This window comes from Trichosurus vulpecula, chromosome 8 (genome assembly GCF_011100635.1).
Source record: "Trichosurus vulpecula isolate mTriVul1 chromosome 8, mTriVul1.pri, whole genome shotgun sequence".
Lineage (NCBI taxonomy): Eukaryota > Metazoa > Chordata > Mammalia > Diprotodontia > Phalangeridae > Trichosurus > Trichosurus vulpecula.
Window position 1 is genome coordinate 148,204,659 of NC_050580.1, and position 20,804 is coordinate 148,225,462.

General features: G+C 37.9%; 1 protein-coding gene across 1 annotated transcript in view; it reads right to left on the reverse strand.

Annotated features, from left to right (window-relative positions):
• Positions 1 to 20,804, reverse strand: part of HERC1 (HECT and RLD domain containing E3 ubiquitin protein ligase family member 1) — a 222,590-nt gene that overhangs the window by 165,822 nt on the left and 35,964 nt on the right. The window contains exons 3-4 of the mRNA XM_036734758.1: positions 1,263 to 1,358; positions 196 to 390 (exon numbers count right to left, since the gene is read on the reverse strand). Coding sequence (XP_036590653.1) covers positions 196 to 390; positions 1,263 to 1,358 — 291 coding nt within the window. The remainder of the gene's footprint in view (positions 1 to 195; positions 391 to 1,262; positions 1,359 to 20,804) is intronic.

Below are 20,804 nucleotides of genomic sequence, written 5' to 3' on the forward strand. Positions count from 1 at the left end.
CTAGGGAAAACAACAAACATTTCTCATTTCTCTCTTCTAAGGTGATTTTTAAATAAAGTATGGAAAACAAAGATGAAAAAGAATTAGCTAAGATTTGCAGCTTTTAAAAAAAAAACAACACTGTTTTGATGTTACTTGTTGGTATGAATTACACACACATAGAGTTTGTAATTAAAAGAAGTACATAGAACTTACTGTCTGTGCATCAGAAAAACTTGGTGCCAATTTAGGTTGTAGTATTTTTTCTTGTGTGCCTTCTACCAACTGATGACTGCTGTTACTACCCCAAACATAGACTTCACAAGTTTCAGAAACAATGGGTGCATCACCAGTTTGAATGCTATCTGGGCTAGCACACGTTCTTGAGTAATCAGAAGCCATTCTGCAAACCTGTTAAAAATTTTAAAATATGCAATTAATATTTAGCAAACTCTCAGAACTCTCTTTAACCACTGCTCTTTGAAATCACTAGGTTTTTTTTCCCCCACTCTCCTTCCAATAACCTCAAATGCTGAAATGTTCCAAAAGAATCTCTTAGGTATCCTTATGACATCTGAACTATAAAATTTAAAAGAATGAGTGGCCACACTACTTTAAATTATAAACTACTAAAAGGTAGTTACAAAGATGACAAAAATTATTCCAAAGAACCCATATCTTATCTGTCTTCTTTTACTTTCCTTCTAGCTCTGGCATGGTCTTTGTATTAAACTTCAAATTCTAGTCCCCTTATTTTCTTTGCTTAATCATGTAAACCAACAAAATCTTATCTTCAAAAAATCAACATAGTGGACAATGAATACAACAGTAAATAAACTGTAGTAGAGAAGGAAACTTAAGACACAACCTCTAAAAACTACTTTCCAAAAAAGAAGATAAATATATACTTCTAGCAGTGGAAGTCAGGATAATCTTAAGGATCTATTGAATACATATGATGTTAAACTTAATCAATGACTCTACTTTTCCATGCTCATAAGAAGACTTGAGGTTTTACTAAGATAAAATGGAAGATGAGGAAAAGGAATAATTTTTTAATTAATTTTTCTGCAAGAGCTTACAGAAGAAATTAGAGAAATAATAAGAAACAAAAATTTTTAAAAGTCAGAATAATCTACTCACCTACAGCATAGACTTAGGAATGAGTTATTTTTATGAGTGCTATATATGACATAATATTTGAAGTAAAATAATTAAGTTAAATGTAATTCAAACACAACACCGGCCTTAGTTCAAGACTTAGTCAGGTTTTATTTACATACCTCTTCAAAAAGACACAAAGCTGCCTCATAGAGAGAACATAAACCATCAGATGTTCTAGTTGGTTCCCTCCACTGACTTCGATCAGCAGACGAACCCTATAATAAAAACATTTTGGCAAATATAATGAGAAAGAAACTGACAAATTTGTTACAGGTTAATTCTACAAAAGATATTCATTTATTACAAGAAATGTAACAAGACTATGGGCATTAAAGAGATTAAGGACATTGAGGCTGATGCCAATATATTATCTACGTTTACAGGCATCTATTAATATATAAATAATCTGATGTGTTTCAACAAATCTGGTTATAAAGCAAAACTCTATGTATTGATTTCATTTAGTCCCACTAATTCCTATAAAAAGGAAAGATCTACTGGAAGAATCATAAACTTAAGGAAACTAGCTCTTGCTGTTTGACAGAGCACAGCCCCAACAAAATATCAAATTATCACAGTCCTAGTGAGTATTCTACTCACCATGGCTGGTTTTCAAGCTAAATATTACCTGGCTCCTAACTTCAGAATAACAGACAATTGGTGCTGGGACAACTTTAATCCAACTCTGAGCAGAGGCTACTCTTGTTCCTAGAAAATATATTATGCTGTGCAGCTCAAGTAATTTACCATGCCACAGACATGCCTTCCCTCTCTACCTTTTTACCTACTGAATTCCTACACATTCTTTAAAACCCAACTCAAATGCCATCTCCCCCATCAAACCTTCCTTGACCCACCCTAGGTCAGTAACAACTTCCCCCCCAGAACCTTATATAAAACACTGTATTTTGCAAATTATATCAATACAGATGACAAACATCAACCTACTAAGTGTCCTCAACTCTGATGCCCATGTTCTCGCTCTAATGCATCACTATGGATTATAATTATCTGTATCTTTACCTTATCACCAAAACTCTAAGCTCCATAAAAGCCGGAAATGTCTCATCTAAATTTTCTTTATGAGAAATCAAGATATTATAAAACAGAACCAAAGGAATGAAAAAATGGAAGACAATGTGAAATATCTCATTGGAAAAACCACTGACCTGGAAAATAGATCCAGGAGAGATCATTTAAAAATTACTGGACTACCTGAAAGCCATGATCAAAAAAAGAGCCTAGATAGCATCTTTCAAGAAATGATCAAGGAGAACTGCCCTGATATTCTAGAGCCACAGGGCAAAATAGAAATTGAAAGAATCCATCGATCACCTCCTCAAATAGATCCCAAAAAGAAATCTCCTAGGAATATTGTCGCCAAATTCCAGAGCTCCCAGATCAAGGAGAAAATACTGCAAGCAGCCAGAAAGAAACAATTTGAGTATTGTGGAAACCCAATCAGAATAACCCAAGATCTGGCAGCTTCTACATTAAGAGATCGAAGGGCTTGGAATGCGATATTCCGGAGGTCAATGGAGCTAGGATTAAAACCTAGAATCACCTACCCAGCAAAACTGAGTATCATGCTCCAAGGCAAAATATGGACTTTCAATAAAATGGAGGACTTTCAAGCTTTCTCAGTGAAAAGACCAGAACTGAATAGAAAATTTGACTTTCAGACACAAGAATCAAGAGAAGCATGAAAAGGTAATCAAGAAAAAGAACAAGAAAAAGAAATTGCAAGGGACTTACTAAAGGTGAACTGTTTTGTTTATATTCCTACATGGAAAGATGATGTGTATGATTCATGAGACCTCAGTATTAGGGTAGCTGAAGGGAATATGCATACATATATGTTTATGTGTGTGTGTGTGTATGTATATATATATATGGGTGAATGTGTATGTATGTATATATCTATGTGTATGTGTGTGTGTGTGTATATATATATATATACACACATATGGAGAGAAAGAGAGAAAGAGAGAGAGAGCGTGAGCGCGGACACAGGGTGAGTTGAAGATGAAGGGAAGATATCTAAAAGAAATAAAATCAAATTAAGGGATGAGAGAGGAACATACTGAGAGAGGGAGATAAGGAGAGATAGAATGGGGTGGATTATCTCGCATAAAGGAGGCAAGAGCAAGCAGTTCTGTGGGAGTAGGGGAGAGGGCAGATGAGGGGGGAAATGAGTGAACACTGCTCTCATCAGATTTGGCCTAAGGAGGGAATACCATACACACCCAATTGGGAATCTTACCCAACAGGAAAGAAGAGGGAAGAAGATAAAAATAAATGGGGGGGATGATGGACGGGAGGGCTGATGGGGGTGGAGGTAGTCAAAAACAAACACTTTTGAAAGGGGACAGGGTCAAGGGAGAAAATTCAATAAAGGGTGATGGGTTGGGAAGGAGCTAAATATAGTTAGTCTTTCACAACATGAGTATTGTGGAAGGGTTATACATAATGATACACACGTGGCCTATGTTGAATTGCTTGACTTCTTAGGGAGGGTGGGTGGGAAGGGAAGAGGGGAGAGAATTTGGAACTCAAAGTTTTAAAAACAGATGTTCAAAAACAACAAAAACGTTTTTGCATGCAACTAGAAAATAAGATACACAGACAATGGGGTGTAGAAATTTATCTTGCCCTACAAGAAAGGAAGGGAAAAAGGGATGGGAGGGGAGTGGGGTTACAGAGGGGAGCGCTGACTGGGGAACAGGGCAACCAGAATATACGCCATCTTGGAGTGGATGGGAGGGTAGAAATGGGGAGAAAATTTGTAATTCAAACTATTGTGAAAATCAATGCTGAAAACTAAATATGTTAAATAAATTTTTAAAAAAATAAAATTTAAATTAAAAAAAAAAAAGATGATGTGAAGAGCATTTTGGTGCTGCCATAAACAACTTCTTACCAGGTCATGCTCAAAAACTATCCTTTGATTAAGAGGTAGTAACCCAAGAAATGAATTGTTTCAATAACCTCTAAAACATCCTATTGGTTTTCCAATTCTCTATTCTGTAACTGGGACATTATCATTCAGAAAGCTTTACATTCAGGAAAGTAAACTAGGATTTGGAAATTTGGCCAGAAAAGACAAGTTCTGAAACATACAATACTACCAACCAATCAATTAGCAAGTATCTATTAACTGCTTCCTATGTGCCAAATTCTGTGCTATGTCCTAGGAATATAAAGACAAAAAAAAAAACCAAAAAACCCAGTCCTTGCCCTCAAGGAGTGCATGCATTCTCTCAGGAGAGACAATCTATAGATACTTAAGCAAATGCAATATATATACAATATGATTTTGGGGAGGGAAGTCTAGTAGCTGAAGGGCATAGCAAAGGAAGGTGATACATAAGCTGAGCTTAAAGAAAATGAGGGATTCTGAGACAGAGGTGAATAAAGAATGTATCCAAAGCACTGTAGACAGACAGACAGCCCATGCAAAGACAGAAGTAGGTGCATTGTGTGTGAGGAACAGCAATAAGGCCACTTTGGGTTGTAAGGGGAGTTATGTATAATGAGTCTGGAAAGGCTGGATCCATGTTGGAAAGGGTTTTAAATTCCAAATAGGAGAGTTTTTGTTTGATCCTTGATGTAACAGGGAGCCAATGGAATTTTTTGAGTTGTAACACGGTACTTCAGGAAGATCATGTTGGCAGTTATGTGGAGAAGGGATTGAAGACAGGAAATACATGAGATGGGAAGACCAGTTGCAAGGCTACTACGATAGACTAAGTGATCAGAGACTGAACTAACACGGTACTCCAACGAGTAGAGGGGAAGGAGACAGACGCAAGATGTGTTGTGGAAACAGAAGTGACAAGACTTGCCAAGCAAAGAGCTGAAGATAGCTCCAAAGTTCCAAGCCTAGGTGACCAGAATTGTGGTACACTCTACAGAAACAGGAACGTTCTGAAGAGGAGTGGTTAAGTTCAAGGAAAGAACTGTTTTAGGCCACGGCACTCCTGAAACTTAAGTAAGGCATGAAGGTATTTTGACCTCTCCGTAGTAGAAGTATGAACACAACAAAGATATTCTGAAGTCTAAAGAAGTAACCGTTAGGCAATGTTTTAAAATAAAGCATTTAAGCCAAAGAAAATGAGCAATCTTAATGTACTCAAAAGAAAATGTATATATTTCAACATATTTTTTATATCAACCTGGCATGGTAAAGGGTGGATATTTTGGTTATTTTTTAGTTTACTTATGCACAAGAAAATCAACCGTAGTGAAAAGAGCTCTTGGGAGTCAAGAAGAACTGGGTTCAAATACAATTCTAAATAACTATGTGATGATAGTGGACAAGCCATTTAACCTCTCAGTGTCCCCAGGCAATCCTCTTAAGACTCCAAGTTACAGATGAATTTATCAATCTGCATTGGTAGAGAATTCTGACACCAAAGAAATTAAAGGTCTATACCATACTAACTCATGTACAATCATTTTTATTAAACTATAGTTTCTATACCAAGCCAATTTGATAAACTGCTCTTCCAAGTATGTTGAAAATGAAACACAACAGTGCATGATTTTTGTTCAGATCTATTACTTTATATATTTAGGAAATTAAGTATGAAAAACTTTATCAATGCAGAACAACTCATCTGTACCTTATTATGATATATAATAATACTCCTCAACTGTTATCTGTTGCAAGGAATCATTCAGGATTGCCGTTGTCATGATAACTGAGCATTAAGTGGTTCATATATATTAGTACACATTATGGATGGAGATCTTTTCTAAAGTATGTCATATACTTCAATGCTTTTATTTACTATGCCATATATGGCTACAAATGCAAGTATACAGGGTGTGGCACTTAAAATGACACTACACTACTAGAAAGAGTGGATCTCCATCAACTGATTACCCAAAAATACTAGTCAGAAGTTGGCTATCGGGGGCAGAGCCAAGATGGCAGCTGGAAAGCAGGGACTTGCCTAGGGCTTTCCCCCAGGACCCTCAAAACACCGATAAAAAATGGCTCTGAACAAATTCTAGAACTGCAGAACCCACAAAATAGCAGAGGGATGCAGGGCTCCAGCCCAGGACAGCCTGGATGGTGGCTGGGTAGGGTCTATTGCCCGGAGCTGGGGGCGGAGCAGAGCCTAGCATGGGCTATGCCCGGACCAACCAGACTGGGAGCCTGGAGGAACAGGCCTTAGCTCCCTGAATCAGTGAGTTGTGGCAGTTCCCAGACTTCTCAACCCACAAACACCAAAGACAACAGAGAAGGTAATTAGGAAAAACTGTGGGGGACACAGTGAAAGGAGTTCGCAGTTCAGCCACAGCCCCGGGGCAGTGGGGGTGATGCAGCTACAGAAGTACAGTTGCAGTTGCTTCAGACCCCAGGCCCACCTGGTGGGAGGAATTAAGTAGCAGATCAGAGCAGGAGTGCAGAGCCTGCTTAGATCTGAGTCCGGTCCGAGTTGGGGTTCTTAGGGAAGGAGGAGCACTGGTGTGGCAGAGCTTGCTGTGTAGAAAGAGCTCTGAAAACAGCAGCACAGCCCCTCAAGTTTGGGACAAGGTACTCTCTACTCTACAGGTGGTCACACCCCAACGAAAAACTCAAGGGTCAAATGGATGGCTGGGAACATGGCCAGGCAGCAAAAATGAACTCAGATTCAGACTCAGACTTTACAATCTTTCTTTGGTGACAAAGAAGGCCAAAACATACAGCCAGAGGAGGTCGACAAGGTCAAGCAGCCTACATCAGGGGCCTCCAAGAAAAGCATAAACTGGTCTCAGGCCATGAAGGAGCTCAAAAAGGATTTGGAAAAGCAAGTTAGAGAAGTAGAGAAAAAAATTGGGAAGAGAAATGAGAAGGATGCAAAAAAAACCATGAAAAACAACTCAATGACTTGCTAAAGGAGACCCAAAAAATTACTGAAGAAAATAACACCTTAAAAAATAAACTAACCCAAATGGCAAAAGAGCTCCAAAAAGCCAATGAGGAGAAGAATGCCTTGAAAGGCAGAATTAGCCAAATGGAAAAGGAGGTCCAAAAGACCACTGAAGAAAATACTACCTTAAAAATTAGACTGGAGCAAGTGGAAGCTAGTGACTTTATGAGAAATCAAGATATTATCAAACAGAACCAAAGGAATGAAAAAATGGAAGACAATGTGAAATATCTCCTTGGAAAAACCACTGACCTGAAGAACAGATCCAGGAGAGATAATTTAAAAATATTGGACTACCTGAAAGCCATGATCAAAAAAAGAGTCTAGACACCATCTTTCAAGAAATTATAAAGGAGAACTGCCCTGATATTCTAGAGCCAGAGGGTAAAATAGAAATTGAAAGAATCCACAGATCGCCTCCTCAAAAAGATCCCAAAAAGAAAACTCCTAGGAATATTGTCGCCAAATTCCTGAGATCCCAGATCAAGGAGAAAATTACTGCAGGCAGCCAGGAAGAAACAATTTGAATATTGTGGAAACACAATCAGAATAACACAAGATCTAGCAGCTTCTACATTAAGGAATCAAAGGGCTTGGAATATGATATTCAGGAGATCATTGGAGCTAGGATTAAAACCAAGAATCACCTACCCAGCAAAAATGAGTATCATGCTCCAAGGCAAAATACAGATTTTCAACAAAACAGAGGACTTTCTAGCTTTTTCAGTGAAAAGACCAGAGCTAAATAGAAAATCTGACTTTCAAACACAAGAACCAAGAGAAGCATGAAAAGGTAAACAAGAAAGAGAAATCATAAGGGACTTACTAAAGTTGAACTGTTTTGTTTACATTTCTACATGGAAAGATGATGTGTATAATTCATGAGAACTCAGTATTAGGGTGGCTGAAGGGAATACACACATACAGAGAGACAGAGGGCACAGGGTGAGTTGAATATGAAGGGATGATATCTAAAAAAATAAAATCAAATTAAGGGATGAGAGAGGAATATATTGAGAGAGGGAGAAAGGGAGAGATAGAATGGAGTAAACTATCTCACATAAAAGTGGCAAGAAAAAGCAGTTCTGTAGGAAGGGAAGAGGGGGTAAAAGAAAGGGAGTGAATCTTGCTCTCATCGGATTTGGCCTGAGGAGGGAATAACATACACACTCAAATGGGTATCTTACCCCGCGGGAAGGAAGGAGGAAGGAGATAAAAAAGGGGGGGGGAGTGATGGAAGGGAGAACAGATGGGGGAGAAGGTAGTCAAAAACAAACACTTTTGAAAGGGGACAGGGTCAAGGGAGAAAACTGAATAAAGGGGGATAGGTTAGGAAGGAGAGAAATATAGCTAGTCTTTCACAACATGAGCATTGTGGAAGGGTTTTGCATAATGATATACATGTGGCCTATGTTGAATTGCTTGCCTTCTTAGGGAGGGTGGGGAAGGAAGGGAAGGAAGAGGGGATAGATTTTGGAACTCAAAGTTTTAAAAGCAGATGTTCAAAAAAAAAAGTTTTTGCATGCAACTAGGAAATGGGATATACAAGCAACGGGGTGTGGAAATCTATCCAGCCCTACAAGAAAGTGAGGGAGAAGGGGATGTGGGCGAGTGGGGTGACAGAGGGGAGGGCTGACTGGGGAATGGGGCAATCAGAATATATGCCATCTTGGAGTGGGGGGGGGAGGGTGGAAGTGGGGAGAAAATTTGTAATTCAAACTGTTGTGGCGGTCAATGCTGAGAACTGAAAATATTAAATAAATAAATAATTAAAGAAAAATAAAAAAGTTGGCCATCACCAAGGCATACTAACACCCTTTTAAAACTCTATCTTCACAGAGATGCCATGTACAGAGAAGTAGTTTCCTATGCCTATGTGTTCAATATCTACAATATTAAGAAATATATCAACTTAGATTAATTATGTGTTTTGCTTTTTTTTCCCCATACTTGACTCTCTTCTCTGTAGCCAGTATCTGCCACAGAGAGTTTCCAATATTATATTAATTTCTGGTAGCCACTGTAAATAATACTACTGATCCCTACCTCATTTTCCTCCTCTATTATTCTTTTTTTTCTTGCCTCTTGGCCCTTTATCTATCCTCTTCTTTTGTGACCTCTCTGTAGCCTCTGACACTATTGATCATTCCCTTCTCAATACTCTCTCTTCTCTTGGTTTTTGAGAAACTACCTTTTCCTGTTCTCCTACTACCCATCTGACCACTCCTCAATCTCTTTTGCTAGATATTCATCCAGGTCACACCCACTAACCATGGGTATTCCAGAGTGCTCTTTCCTGGGCCCTCTTGTCTTCTCCCTCTATACTATTTCACTCAGGAATCTAATCAGCTCCCAAGAATTCAATTATAATCTCTATACTGATGATTCCCAAATACACTTATTCAGCTGTAACTTCTCTGCCTTAATGTCTCCAGTCCTGCATCTCAAGCTGAATGTCCCATAGATATCTTAAACTCAAGAATGTCCAAAACTGAACTCATTATCTTTTCCCACAAACTCTCCCTTCTTCCTAATTTCTTTATTACTGATAAGGGTATCACCATCCTTCTGTCACCTAGGTTCACAGCCTATGTATCATCCTCAGCTCTTCACTCCTTCTCACCCCCCAATCCAATCTGTTGCCAAGGCCAGTCGATTTTTTCTTCGTAACATCTCATATACAGTCTCTTTTTTTCCCTCTGACATTACCAATATGATGATACAGTCCCTTGTCACCTCCCACTTTTTTATTCCAAAAGCCTCCTGGTAGTCTCCCTGCCACAAGTCTCTCCCCCATTATGATCCATCTTTCACTCGTCTATCAAAGCTACCTTCCTAAAATAAGTCTAATCATGTTATCTTCTCCTATCCCCTTCACAAAAAACTCTAGTGGCTCCCTATTACCTTCACAATCAAATATAAAATCCATTTGTTGTTCAAAGCCCTTTCTAACCTGCCTTACACACACATACCTTTTTAGACTTCTTACACCTTATACACATCCCTGCACACCAGCTCTGATGCAGTTACACTGGTCTTTTTACTGTTCTTCAAACAAGACATTTTATCTCCCATCTCTATTTTCGTTGGCTGTCTCCCATACCTGTGATGCTTTCACTCCTCATTTTTGCCTCCTGATTTCCCATACATCCCATCTAAAATCCTGCCTTCTAAAGAAAGCTTTTCCCAATTCCCCTAAATTTTAGTGACTTTCCTCTGCTAAACTATTTCCCATTTATCCTGCATATAGCTTGTTTGTACAATATTGCTTACACATTTGTCTCCCCTAGTTCCTACAGTTCCTAAAGAACAGGAATTGTTTTCTGCATTTCTTTGAATCCCTAGCACTTAACACAATGTCTAGTACATAGAGGGTACTTAATAAATGTTGAACTAAACTGACTCTTCTGTCTCCTAGCTCCTCTTCAATGACTGCCTTAGATTCAGTGTTTGACTCTCAAAAATCACAAAATATTAGAACTAGAAGAAACTTTAGAGATCATGTAATCCAAACTTTGATTTCACTGATAAAAGTAATTCCACGATGAGCTAACTGTTCTCTATCAATACAAGTTAGCACTTACTCTACAATCTAGTCTCAGGACTGCCTAGAGCATTGAAAGGTTAAGTGATATCCCCAGGATCACAGAAAGAGTTAAATAGGCGACCTGAACCCAGGTCTTCCAGGACCTTCCAAGGCCAGGTCTCTTATCTATTATGCCATGCTGCCTCTTTTAGGTTAGTCATTAAGGATTTTTTTTTCTTCCTAGGCAACCGAAAGACAAAGGGAAGATATTCCAATTTTCTCCCCAGTGTTAGAATTTAAGATGCATCTCTAATAAGGAAAAAAGCTTAGCAAACCCTGTGCAAGGTGAATATATCAGCTAGGAGTTAAACCGGAGAGGATGGCATTTCTTTTTTTTAAAAAAAAGTGTTAAAACACTCACTAATAACTTATATAAGAAACCTGGATTCAGGTGTTCATTCTGCCACTGACTAGCTGTGTGACCTTGGGCTAGTCACTCGCCCTCTTCTAAGCCTCAGTTTCTTCAACTGTAATATGAGAATAAAAATACTTGATGAATGTACCACACAGTTGTAGAACAGACCAAGAGACTATAAAAACACTGAACACTGTAACTGCTTTATGTCTTATAAGTTTCATAATAATGAATATAATAGGCATTGCTAAGAAAAAAATAGAGAAAAGGCAATAAAATATGCAACTTATACAGTATCAATGCATCATGGAGAAATTAAATAAATAACGGTATTTTACTATACATTAAAACATGACATTCACCCATTATCCCTAACCAATTTAATCACCCTACCCTCCTCTTTTACATGCTCAATTCAGTCACCTGACACTCTAAATAAAGGTCCTCTTCCACTTAATTCTTCGGAAAATGTTAAATTCCCCTACATTCTTGAATTTTTTTTCCTCTACAACACTCCTTCCACTTCCCCCTCATTAAATGAAATCTAAAACCACACAGAGTAGGTTTGTTATAAATCCAAGCTACTGAACTTAGCTGGCAGCTGGCCTGCACTACTGTCTAGCTATCTTTTTTTTCCCATTTCTTCTAAACCTCCACTATTCCTATTATTCCTACCTCCTCCACTTCTCACTTTCAAATGACTTTATTCTTACTTTGCTAGAAATATTGAAGGCTCTTTCACATAAACTTTCATCTTCCCTCCTCCTGGACTCACAAAGTCTCAACAAAAAGCATATATTAAGCCCTCACCATGTGCCAGGCACAGGTAAGAAACAAATAACAGCAAAAAGAAAGACAGTCCTGCCTTCAAGTAACAGGGAAAGGCAGTACATAAAAAGCAGCTGTGAAGGAGCTAAAGTGAGGTATAGAGGGAAGGAAGAAGGTTATCACAAAGGGACAAAGTTGAAAAGTAGTCCATAGAGTCAGGAGCTAAGCCAGGTTAGAGATAAGCACAGCTGGCATAGAAACTTCCTCAAATGGAGGCTCTGAAAAGGTACCTCAAAGTAAGCAGAGGAGCTCACAAGGGTAGAGATGTCTCCAGCATCAGAGTGTATACTTCTGCCAGGCTAACTTAACCTTTTTTCCACCTGTGCCCAGCATCTTCATTCCCTTCCCCAGGACCTTACTTCCTGATTTTATCCATCATTCCCTCTCTCTTGTACCTTAAATATCTCCCTTTCAGTTAGCGTCTTCAAATCCAATTTGCAATCAGGCTCAGACCTCCTATATCCTTAAAAAAGGAGAAAAAAACCTTCCCTTTCACCCAGTTACCTCCCCACCCCCATAGTGCCTCTCTCTCCTTTCTGTCACTGCTCAAACCTCTTAGAATAATATTCTCTGCATGTTATTTTCACTTTCCAAACCTGCACCACTTTAAAAAAAATTCCTCAATATTTAGTTGTTTTCATATCAATTCAATTTCAACGAAGTCTTATTAAGTACCTATTGCCAAGCACTGTGTATGAAGACACAGACACACAAATTAAAAAGCACCTACCCCAAAAGAGCACACACAGGCTACAGGATATTTGACATTATAGTAATTTGGGTCACTGGGGACCAAGAGCATAGGAAGGCATACTTATGCTCTGAGAGCTTTAATTTTCTTTTTTCATTTCCTTTTAAAAGTTACTTCATTCTAAACTTAGTGACCATAAATATTCAACAAAAGAAATAAAAATAAAATGATAGTTAACACAATTGTAAACTCTCGTCTATTTTTTTTCCTAATTGTACTGGAGGCCCTAGCAATAATTCTCTACTCTTTTTCCCTCAATGCTAGTAGTCCTCCTGTTCTTGAATGAGTATATTCCCTTTAGCAGACTTCCTGAAAGACCTTGCACTTGTGGGGAGGAGGTGGTTCTTCTAATAGAGGCTCCCGAACTTTTGGCCTGCCATGCCCTTTTCAAAAAAAAAAATTACTCAGCACCCCCCCTGGAAATCTACTTTATTTAACCTTTTAATAGTTTTTTTTAATAGTATCATGTTAAAAATATAATTTTTTAAATGACATCTTTAATTCAATAATTTATTGTAAAGTTGTGGGGTTTTTCCTGCATTGAAATTTTGATGATGAAATATTGTATCATACAACCATAAAGTATCATATTGTAAACAAGTCACTACACACATTCATGCCAATGCATTCTGGACTTCTCTACAATGTGCTACCTACTAGCCTGCCAACACTTGCTTGTTAAGATTTGTTGGGCTGGGGTGGGGGGAGCCAGAGCCAAGATGGCAGAGTAAAGGCAGGGACTCGCCTGAGCTCTCCACCAAACCCCTCCAAATACCTTTAAAAAATGATTCTAAACAAATTCTAGAGCAGCAGAACCCACAGAAAGAGTGAAACAAATTTCCAGTCCAAGACAACCTGGAAAGTCAACAGGAAAGGTCTATTGCACCAAGCCTGAGAAAAAAGCACAGCAGTTCAGTGAAGGCCATGCCAGCCAGCATAGACCAGACCTCAGTAAACCTGGAGCAGGCCTCAGGGGACTGAATCACTGGCAGCAGTGGCAGTTTCCAGACTTCTCATGAAAGCTCTATCAGACCTGGGTGAGAAGGAGTGCAATTCAGCACAGGCTGTGCCAGGAAAGCCCCAACCCCAGGAAACCAGGAGCAGGCCTTGGGAGTAACTGAATCAGCAGCAGCTGTGGTTGCTTCTGGAGCTCTCAGCCCACAGATTGGGCATTGAACAACTGCTTAGAAGGGGATGATAGGGGTCTCTGCTGGCACTGAGGCAGGTCTCTGTTGCTTTGCCCATACTTGGATCTGCATGGCAGCCCTGAGGCAAGGAGGAGCACTAGCACAGGAGAGCTTGCAGCAGCAGTGACAAGGAGACCCTCCCCACAGTTCCAGGGCAGAAAAGAGTGTTTGTGGTCACTCACTAGAGCAGAACACAGGCCAGGAGAAGAGTAAACACCTCTCTTTAGATCATACATACCACCTTGGAAGGACTGAAGACTTACAGATCCCTAGAAGTATCTCTGAAAACAGCTACGCAAAACCCCTGAAGCTTGGGACAGTTCACCCTCCATACTGGAAACAGAGCCCTATCTTAACAAAGAGTTAAAAAGTCAAGTAATAGGCTGAGAAAAGGAGCAAACAACAGAAAAACTGTGACTACAGAAACTTATTTTGGTGACAAATAAGATCAAAACACACAATCAGAAGAAGACAACAAAGTCAAAGCTCCTACATCCAAAGCCTCTATGAATGGGTCTGAGGCCATAGAAGAGCTCAAAAAGGATTTTGAAAATCTAGTAAGACGGGGCAGCTAGGTGGCACAGTGAGTAGAGCACTGGCCCTCGAGTCAGAAGGACCTGAGTTCATATCCAGTCTCAGACACTTGATACACTTACTAGCTGTGTGACCTTGGGCAAGTCACTTAACTCCCACTGCCATGCCTTTCCCCTCAAAAAAAAAAAGAAAGAAAATCAAGTAAGACAAGTACAGGAAAAATTGGGAAGAGAAATGAGAGTGATGCAAGTAAATCATGAAAAACAAGTAAACAGCTTGGTAAAAGAAATCCAAAAAATACTGAAGAAAATATCACCTTAAAAAACAGACTACGTCAAATGGCAAAAGAGGTCCAAAAAGCCAATGAGGAGAAGAATGCCTTAACAAGCAGAATTGGCCAAATGGAAAAGGAGGTCCAAAAGTTAAATGAAGAAAATTCCTTAAAAATTAGAATGGAGCAAATGAAAGCTAATGATGTTATGAGAAATCAAGAAATCATAAAGCAAAGCCAAAAGAATGAAAAAAAAAAGAAGACAATGTGAAATATCTTACTGCAAAAACAACTGACCTAGAAAATTACTGGACTACCTGAAAGCCATGATCAAAAAAAGAGTCTAGACATCATGTTTTAAGAAATTATCAAGGAAAACTGCTCTAATACTCTAGTATTAGAGGTAAAATAGAACTTAGAAGAATCTCCCTATCACCTCCTGAATGAGATCCCAAAAATGAAAACTCCCAGCAATATTAAAGCCATATTCCAGAGTTCCCAAGTCAAGGAAAAAATACTGCAAGTAGCCAGAAAGAAACAATTCAAGTATCGTGGAGTCACAATCAGGATAACACAAGCTTTAGCGGCTTCTACATCAAAGGATCTGAGGGCTTGGAATGATATTCCAGAGGGCAAAGGAGCTAGGATGACAACCAAGAAACCACGTACCCGGCAAAACTGAGTATAACCCATGAGAGGAAAAAAAATGAAAATTTAATGAGATAGAAGAATTTCATGAATTCTTGAGAAAAGACCAGAGCTAAATAGAAAATCTGACTTTCAAATACAAGATTCAAAAGAAGCATGAAAAGGAAAGTGAAATCATAAGGGATTTAATAAAGTTAAACTGTTTACATTCCTACCTGGAAAGATGATATTTGTAACTCATATGACCTTTCTCAATATTAGGGTAGTTGGGAGTATATAGAGAGGGCACAGGTGTGAGCTGAATATGAAGGGACAATATCCAAAAAATAAAATTGAGGAGCAAGACAGAAAGGAATGTACTGGGAGAAAGAGAAAGGGAGAGGTAGAATGGGATAAGTTATCTCACATAAAAGAGGCAAGAAAAAGCTTTTACAGTGGAGAGGAAGAGGGGTGAGGTGAGACAAAGTGAGTGAACCTTACTCTCGTCAGAACTGGCTCAAAGAGGGAATAATATACACACTCAACAGGTACAGAAATCTATCTTACCCTACAAGAAAGTAGGGGGAAAGGGGAGGTGACAGAAGGGAGGGCAGCTTGGGTGAGGGGGTAATCAGAAGCAAAACACTTTTGAGGAGGGACAGGGTAAAAAGGAGAAAGAGAATAGAATAAACAAGGGGAGGATAAGATGGAACATGACTATTACGAAAGTGTTTTGCATGATTACACACGTATAACCTATTTCATCAAATTGCTTGCCTTCTCAATGAAGGGGGGGACAGGAATGAATTTGGAACTCAAAGTTTTTAAAATTGTTTTTACATGTAACTGGGGAAAAAAACAGTAAATTTAAAAAAAAAGACCTGTTAGTAGACTTGACCAGTGATTGGTTATAACTTGTATTTTGTGTGTTTATTTGGAAAATAATATAATCACTACAACTTTAACTCTGTTACATAATAGATGAAACATATAGGAATGGTTTTTCAAAATTTTGTTATTTTCTCTTCTTTCCTTATGCTTCCACCACCCCCTTATTTTTATTCTATGCCCTCCAATTGCACCTGAGGCTACTATCATCTCCCTCCCACCCCCCTTGTCATTCCAGCCCCCCCACCCACCAGGAGATAATATTGCCCACTTTGGGAACTTATGCCTAGAACCTGACATTGTATAGATACCAATACTACACTCAGGGTGTCTACCTGTTATTCCACCCCTTCCTCTCCCTTTATGACTAACCCACTTCCTTTTCCAGATCTACATCTCTGATGGTATCCTTGGTTGTTTCTCCTGTACAAATCATTGTCCATAATGTGTCACAGCATACTCAAATACAGTGTGCCCTTCTTCAACACCCTATGGATGACCTGAAACTTTCATTCTTTAAGGCTCTGGAAGCCTTCTACTTGGACCTGTGCTGTACATCTTTCAAACAGGTTAAAAAAGGTTAAAACAGGTTAAAAAATAGGTTAAAAAAAGTTATCTTATTCATCTTTCAAGGAATCTAAATGATTTTTACATATGCATAGGAGATTCCTTGTTGGAACAAAGTCTTTAAAGTCTGTTTTGTTCTGATGAATCAAAAGCTTTTTGCTACAAACAATAAGCGCCACAGGAGAACTTGTATTCTCTGTACCTTTAATTAATTAAATTAATTAATGACTGTAAAGATGTAGTCTGTTTCAGAATAGTTTGTCAAAGCCTGCTGATTCTCTTTTGAAACTGTCTGATGCCCTCCCTATGCAATCCACAGGGCACTGAAGAGGGACACAATGTATTTGACCTCATAGAGCTCTTATAAAGTTGGGAAAGTAGACATTAATCAATAGTTATTAATATTGTTGTTGTCATCCATTCTTTGAAATACTGTGGTCCAAGAGTTTTTTTTTTCTTTTTTTCCTTAGGAACATCAACATAATACACATCAACAAATATGTTCAAAAATAAAAATAAAAAGGTAAAGGTATGCCAAACTGAAATGCCACATAGTTTGGTTTAGCTATTCCTTTTTTTAATTTGACATATATTTATTGAAAGAATACTCTATGACACTACGCTAAACCCATCTTTTTTCCAGATGATATGACAAATTTATTCAGCTATTTAAAAAACCATTAGTTAAGCAAAATATCCATGTAGCCTACAAATTCTTTTTCCCATATTACTTATATCTGTTATACCTATTCACTTTTTTGTAGTTTACTTTTCAAGTGACAAGTATTTTTTAACTAGTCTGTCCTTCTCAATTATCCCCACCCCTCATGCAAATTTTTTAAAAACCACTCAAAACATAGCTACATAGTCCAATAAAACAAATTTCCAAATTAGCTATGTCCAAAGGTGAATGCCATGCTTCATGTTCATTCTTTTGGAACTGTGGTTTATCAGGGTTCTAAAAGCCTTTCAAAATTGTTCTTCTCTAAATCATTACATAAATTAGTTTCACTGAAGTTTTTCATTAAAATATACACCTTTTTAAAAAAATTCACATTTCACATGATAGTTTCAACCCTGCCATGATTTTATGTCCCCATCTGAACTTCCTTCTGTCGTCTTCTGTTAATTTTTAATAACTCACTGATTCTTTTCTCTTTTCTTCCTTTTTAAAGTTCCTAGCACTATTCCCATTGCTTCTCCAATTCTCTTCTTAAAAAAATAAAATAAAATAAAAGCCCCTTGTAACAAATTGGTCACTCAAAACAAATTCACACATTGGTAGTATCCAGAAACGTATGTCTCATTATGCTCCTCTAATTCATTACCTCTGTGCCAAAAGATAGGAAGCATGACCGATTATCAGCCTTCTGGAATTAATTATAACTATTATTATTATAACAATCATTTAATTGGTGATTGCACTGATGGTGGTTCTTAGGACTTTTATAGTTGTTTTTCCCTTACAATGCTGTAGATCTTTTATAAATTGCCTTCTTGGTTCTGCTCACTTCATTCTGCATCAGTTCATACAAGTCCTCCCAAGTTTCTCTGAATTCATTCCTTTCATGTCATAAGTATTTCTTCAGTCATTCCTCAATCTGTGGGTACCCTCTCTGCTTCTAGTTATTTAACTACAATTAAAGATCAAGATATAAGTATGTTTGCATATATAGTCCACTTTCCCCCTTCTTTGATCTCTTTGAGGGCATAAGCTGGGTAGTAGTATTGTTGGTTCAAAGAGTATGTACAATTTACTAACTTTGGGGGTATGATTCCAAAACACTTTCCAAGATGGGCTAGATCACTTCACATCTCCAATAAGAGCACAGTAACATGTGAGATTTCCCCATAGCCCCTCTAACAGTTCTCATTTTGCTTATTATCTTTGCTAATCTTGATGTATATGAGATGGAAGTTCAGAATTGTTTTGATTTTCATTCTTTATTTGTTATTTGGAGTATTTTTTTCCAAATACTTGTTAATAATTGCTTATTAACAACTGTTTATTCTTATTACTTGAACATTTATTTACTGAGAAGTACCTCTTATTCTTATATATTTATATTAATTTCCTAAATATTTTGGATGTCTTAATGAAAAAAATTTGCTATAAAGACTGTTCCCAGTTAACTGTTTCCCTTTTAATTTAAACTAAATTGTGACTGTGCAATAATCAACAACAACAAAGACATCGCAATTTTATATAAGCAAAACTGTCTATCTTATGTCCTATTATTATCTCCTAACTCCCTTATTTGATCATGACTTCTCCCCTTAATCCAAAACTTTGGAAAGTATCTCCTTTCTTGCTCCTCTATAAAATTTATAAGATGACCTTTTTTATCTAGGTATTATATTCATTTACATTGCTTTTTGTAGTATATGGTATGAGCTGTTGATCTAAATCTGTTTTCTGCCAAACAGCTTTCCAACTTTCTTAGGAGTTTAATAATGAGTCTTTACTCTAGTAATAGAAGTCCTTAGGTTTACCAAACATTATGCCACTATGTTTAATGGAATCTTTATCTTGCATACATAATAAGATCTACTATGTGCCAGCACCATTTAAGAGCTTGGGATGCAAAGAAAGATAAAAAACAGACAGTGCCTTTAAATCACTCACAATTTAGGGCAGCTAGGTGGTGCAACAGATAACGTATCAGCCCTGGAATCAGGAGGACCTAAGTTCAAATCCAATCTCAGACACTTACTTAGCTGTGTGAAGCTGAGCAAGTCACTTAACCCTGATTGCCTCCACAAGAACAAAAAAGAGCTCACAATATAGTGGGACACATGTGTAAACAACAATGTATAAACAAGCTATATACAAGTCAAATAGGAAATTATCAACAAAAGGAAGGCATTAGAATTAAGAGAGACTAATAAAGGTTTCCTGTACTAAAAATTTTGATTATTACTGCTTTGTAATATAGTTTGACATCTGCTACTGCTAAGCTCCTTTTCTTCCCAATGTATTTTCCTTGAGATTTTTGACATTTTGTTCCTCCAAGTAAATTGTTATTTTTTCTTCTAATCCTATAAAGTAACTCTTTGATAGTCTGATTGGTATAGCACTGCATATGTAAATTAATTTAGATAGTATTGTTATTTTTATTACATTGGCACAGCCCAACCATGAACAGTTTACATCCTTCTGAGTTAGGTCTTTATTTCTATAAAAAATACTTTATAGTCTCACTCATAATTTTTTCAAGTCTCTTGGTATTTTTCTATGGCAATTTTGAGTAGAATTTCTTTTTTTAATCTCTACCTGATGAGTTCTGTTGGTAATATACAGAAAAAATGATGATTTTATGGGTTTATATTACACCCTGCTACTTTGCTAAAGTTACTTTTTTTTCCTATTAAAATTTAGTTAATTCTCTGGCATTCTTTAAGAAAACCATTATGTTAAATGCTAAAAAGTGATCATTTTGTTTTCTTCTTTGCCTATGCCCAATCCCTCAACTTTTTTCTTGTCTTATTGCTAGAGCTAGCATTTCTGAAATATCAAGTAATAGTGGGTACAATGTTCATCCTTCTTTTAACTCTGATCTCAACAAAAAGGCCTTTAACATTTCCCCATTACAGAAATGCTAGTTCTTGTTTGTCAATAGACATTACTTACTGTATTAAGGAATGTTCCATTTATTCGTATGTTTTTCAATTTTTTTAAATATTAACTCTCACATTCTGTCAAAAGCTTTTTCTGGATATAATCATGTGGCTTTTTAAAAAACTAATTTGGAGGGGCAGAGCCAAGATGGCGGCTGGAAAGCAGGGACTTGCGTGAGCTCCCTGCCAAGTCCCTCCAAAAAACCTATAAAAAATGGCTCTGAACAAATTCTAGAACTGCATAACCCACAAAACAGCACAGGGAAGCAGGGCTCCAGCCCAGGACAGACTGGATGGTCACTGGGTGAGGTCTACCGCACACGGAGCTGGGAGGAGAGGGGAGCGGAGCCCAGTGTGGGTGGCGGCAGAACCAACCAGACCAGGAGCCGGGCGGAACAGGCCCTACCTCCCTGAGTCAGTGAACTGTGGCAGTTCCCAGACTTCTCAACCCACAAACACCAAAGACAACAGAGAAGGTTAGTGGGAAAAGCTGCGGGGAGTGAAAAGAGTTCGTGGTTCGGCCACAGC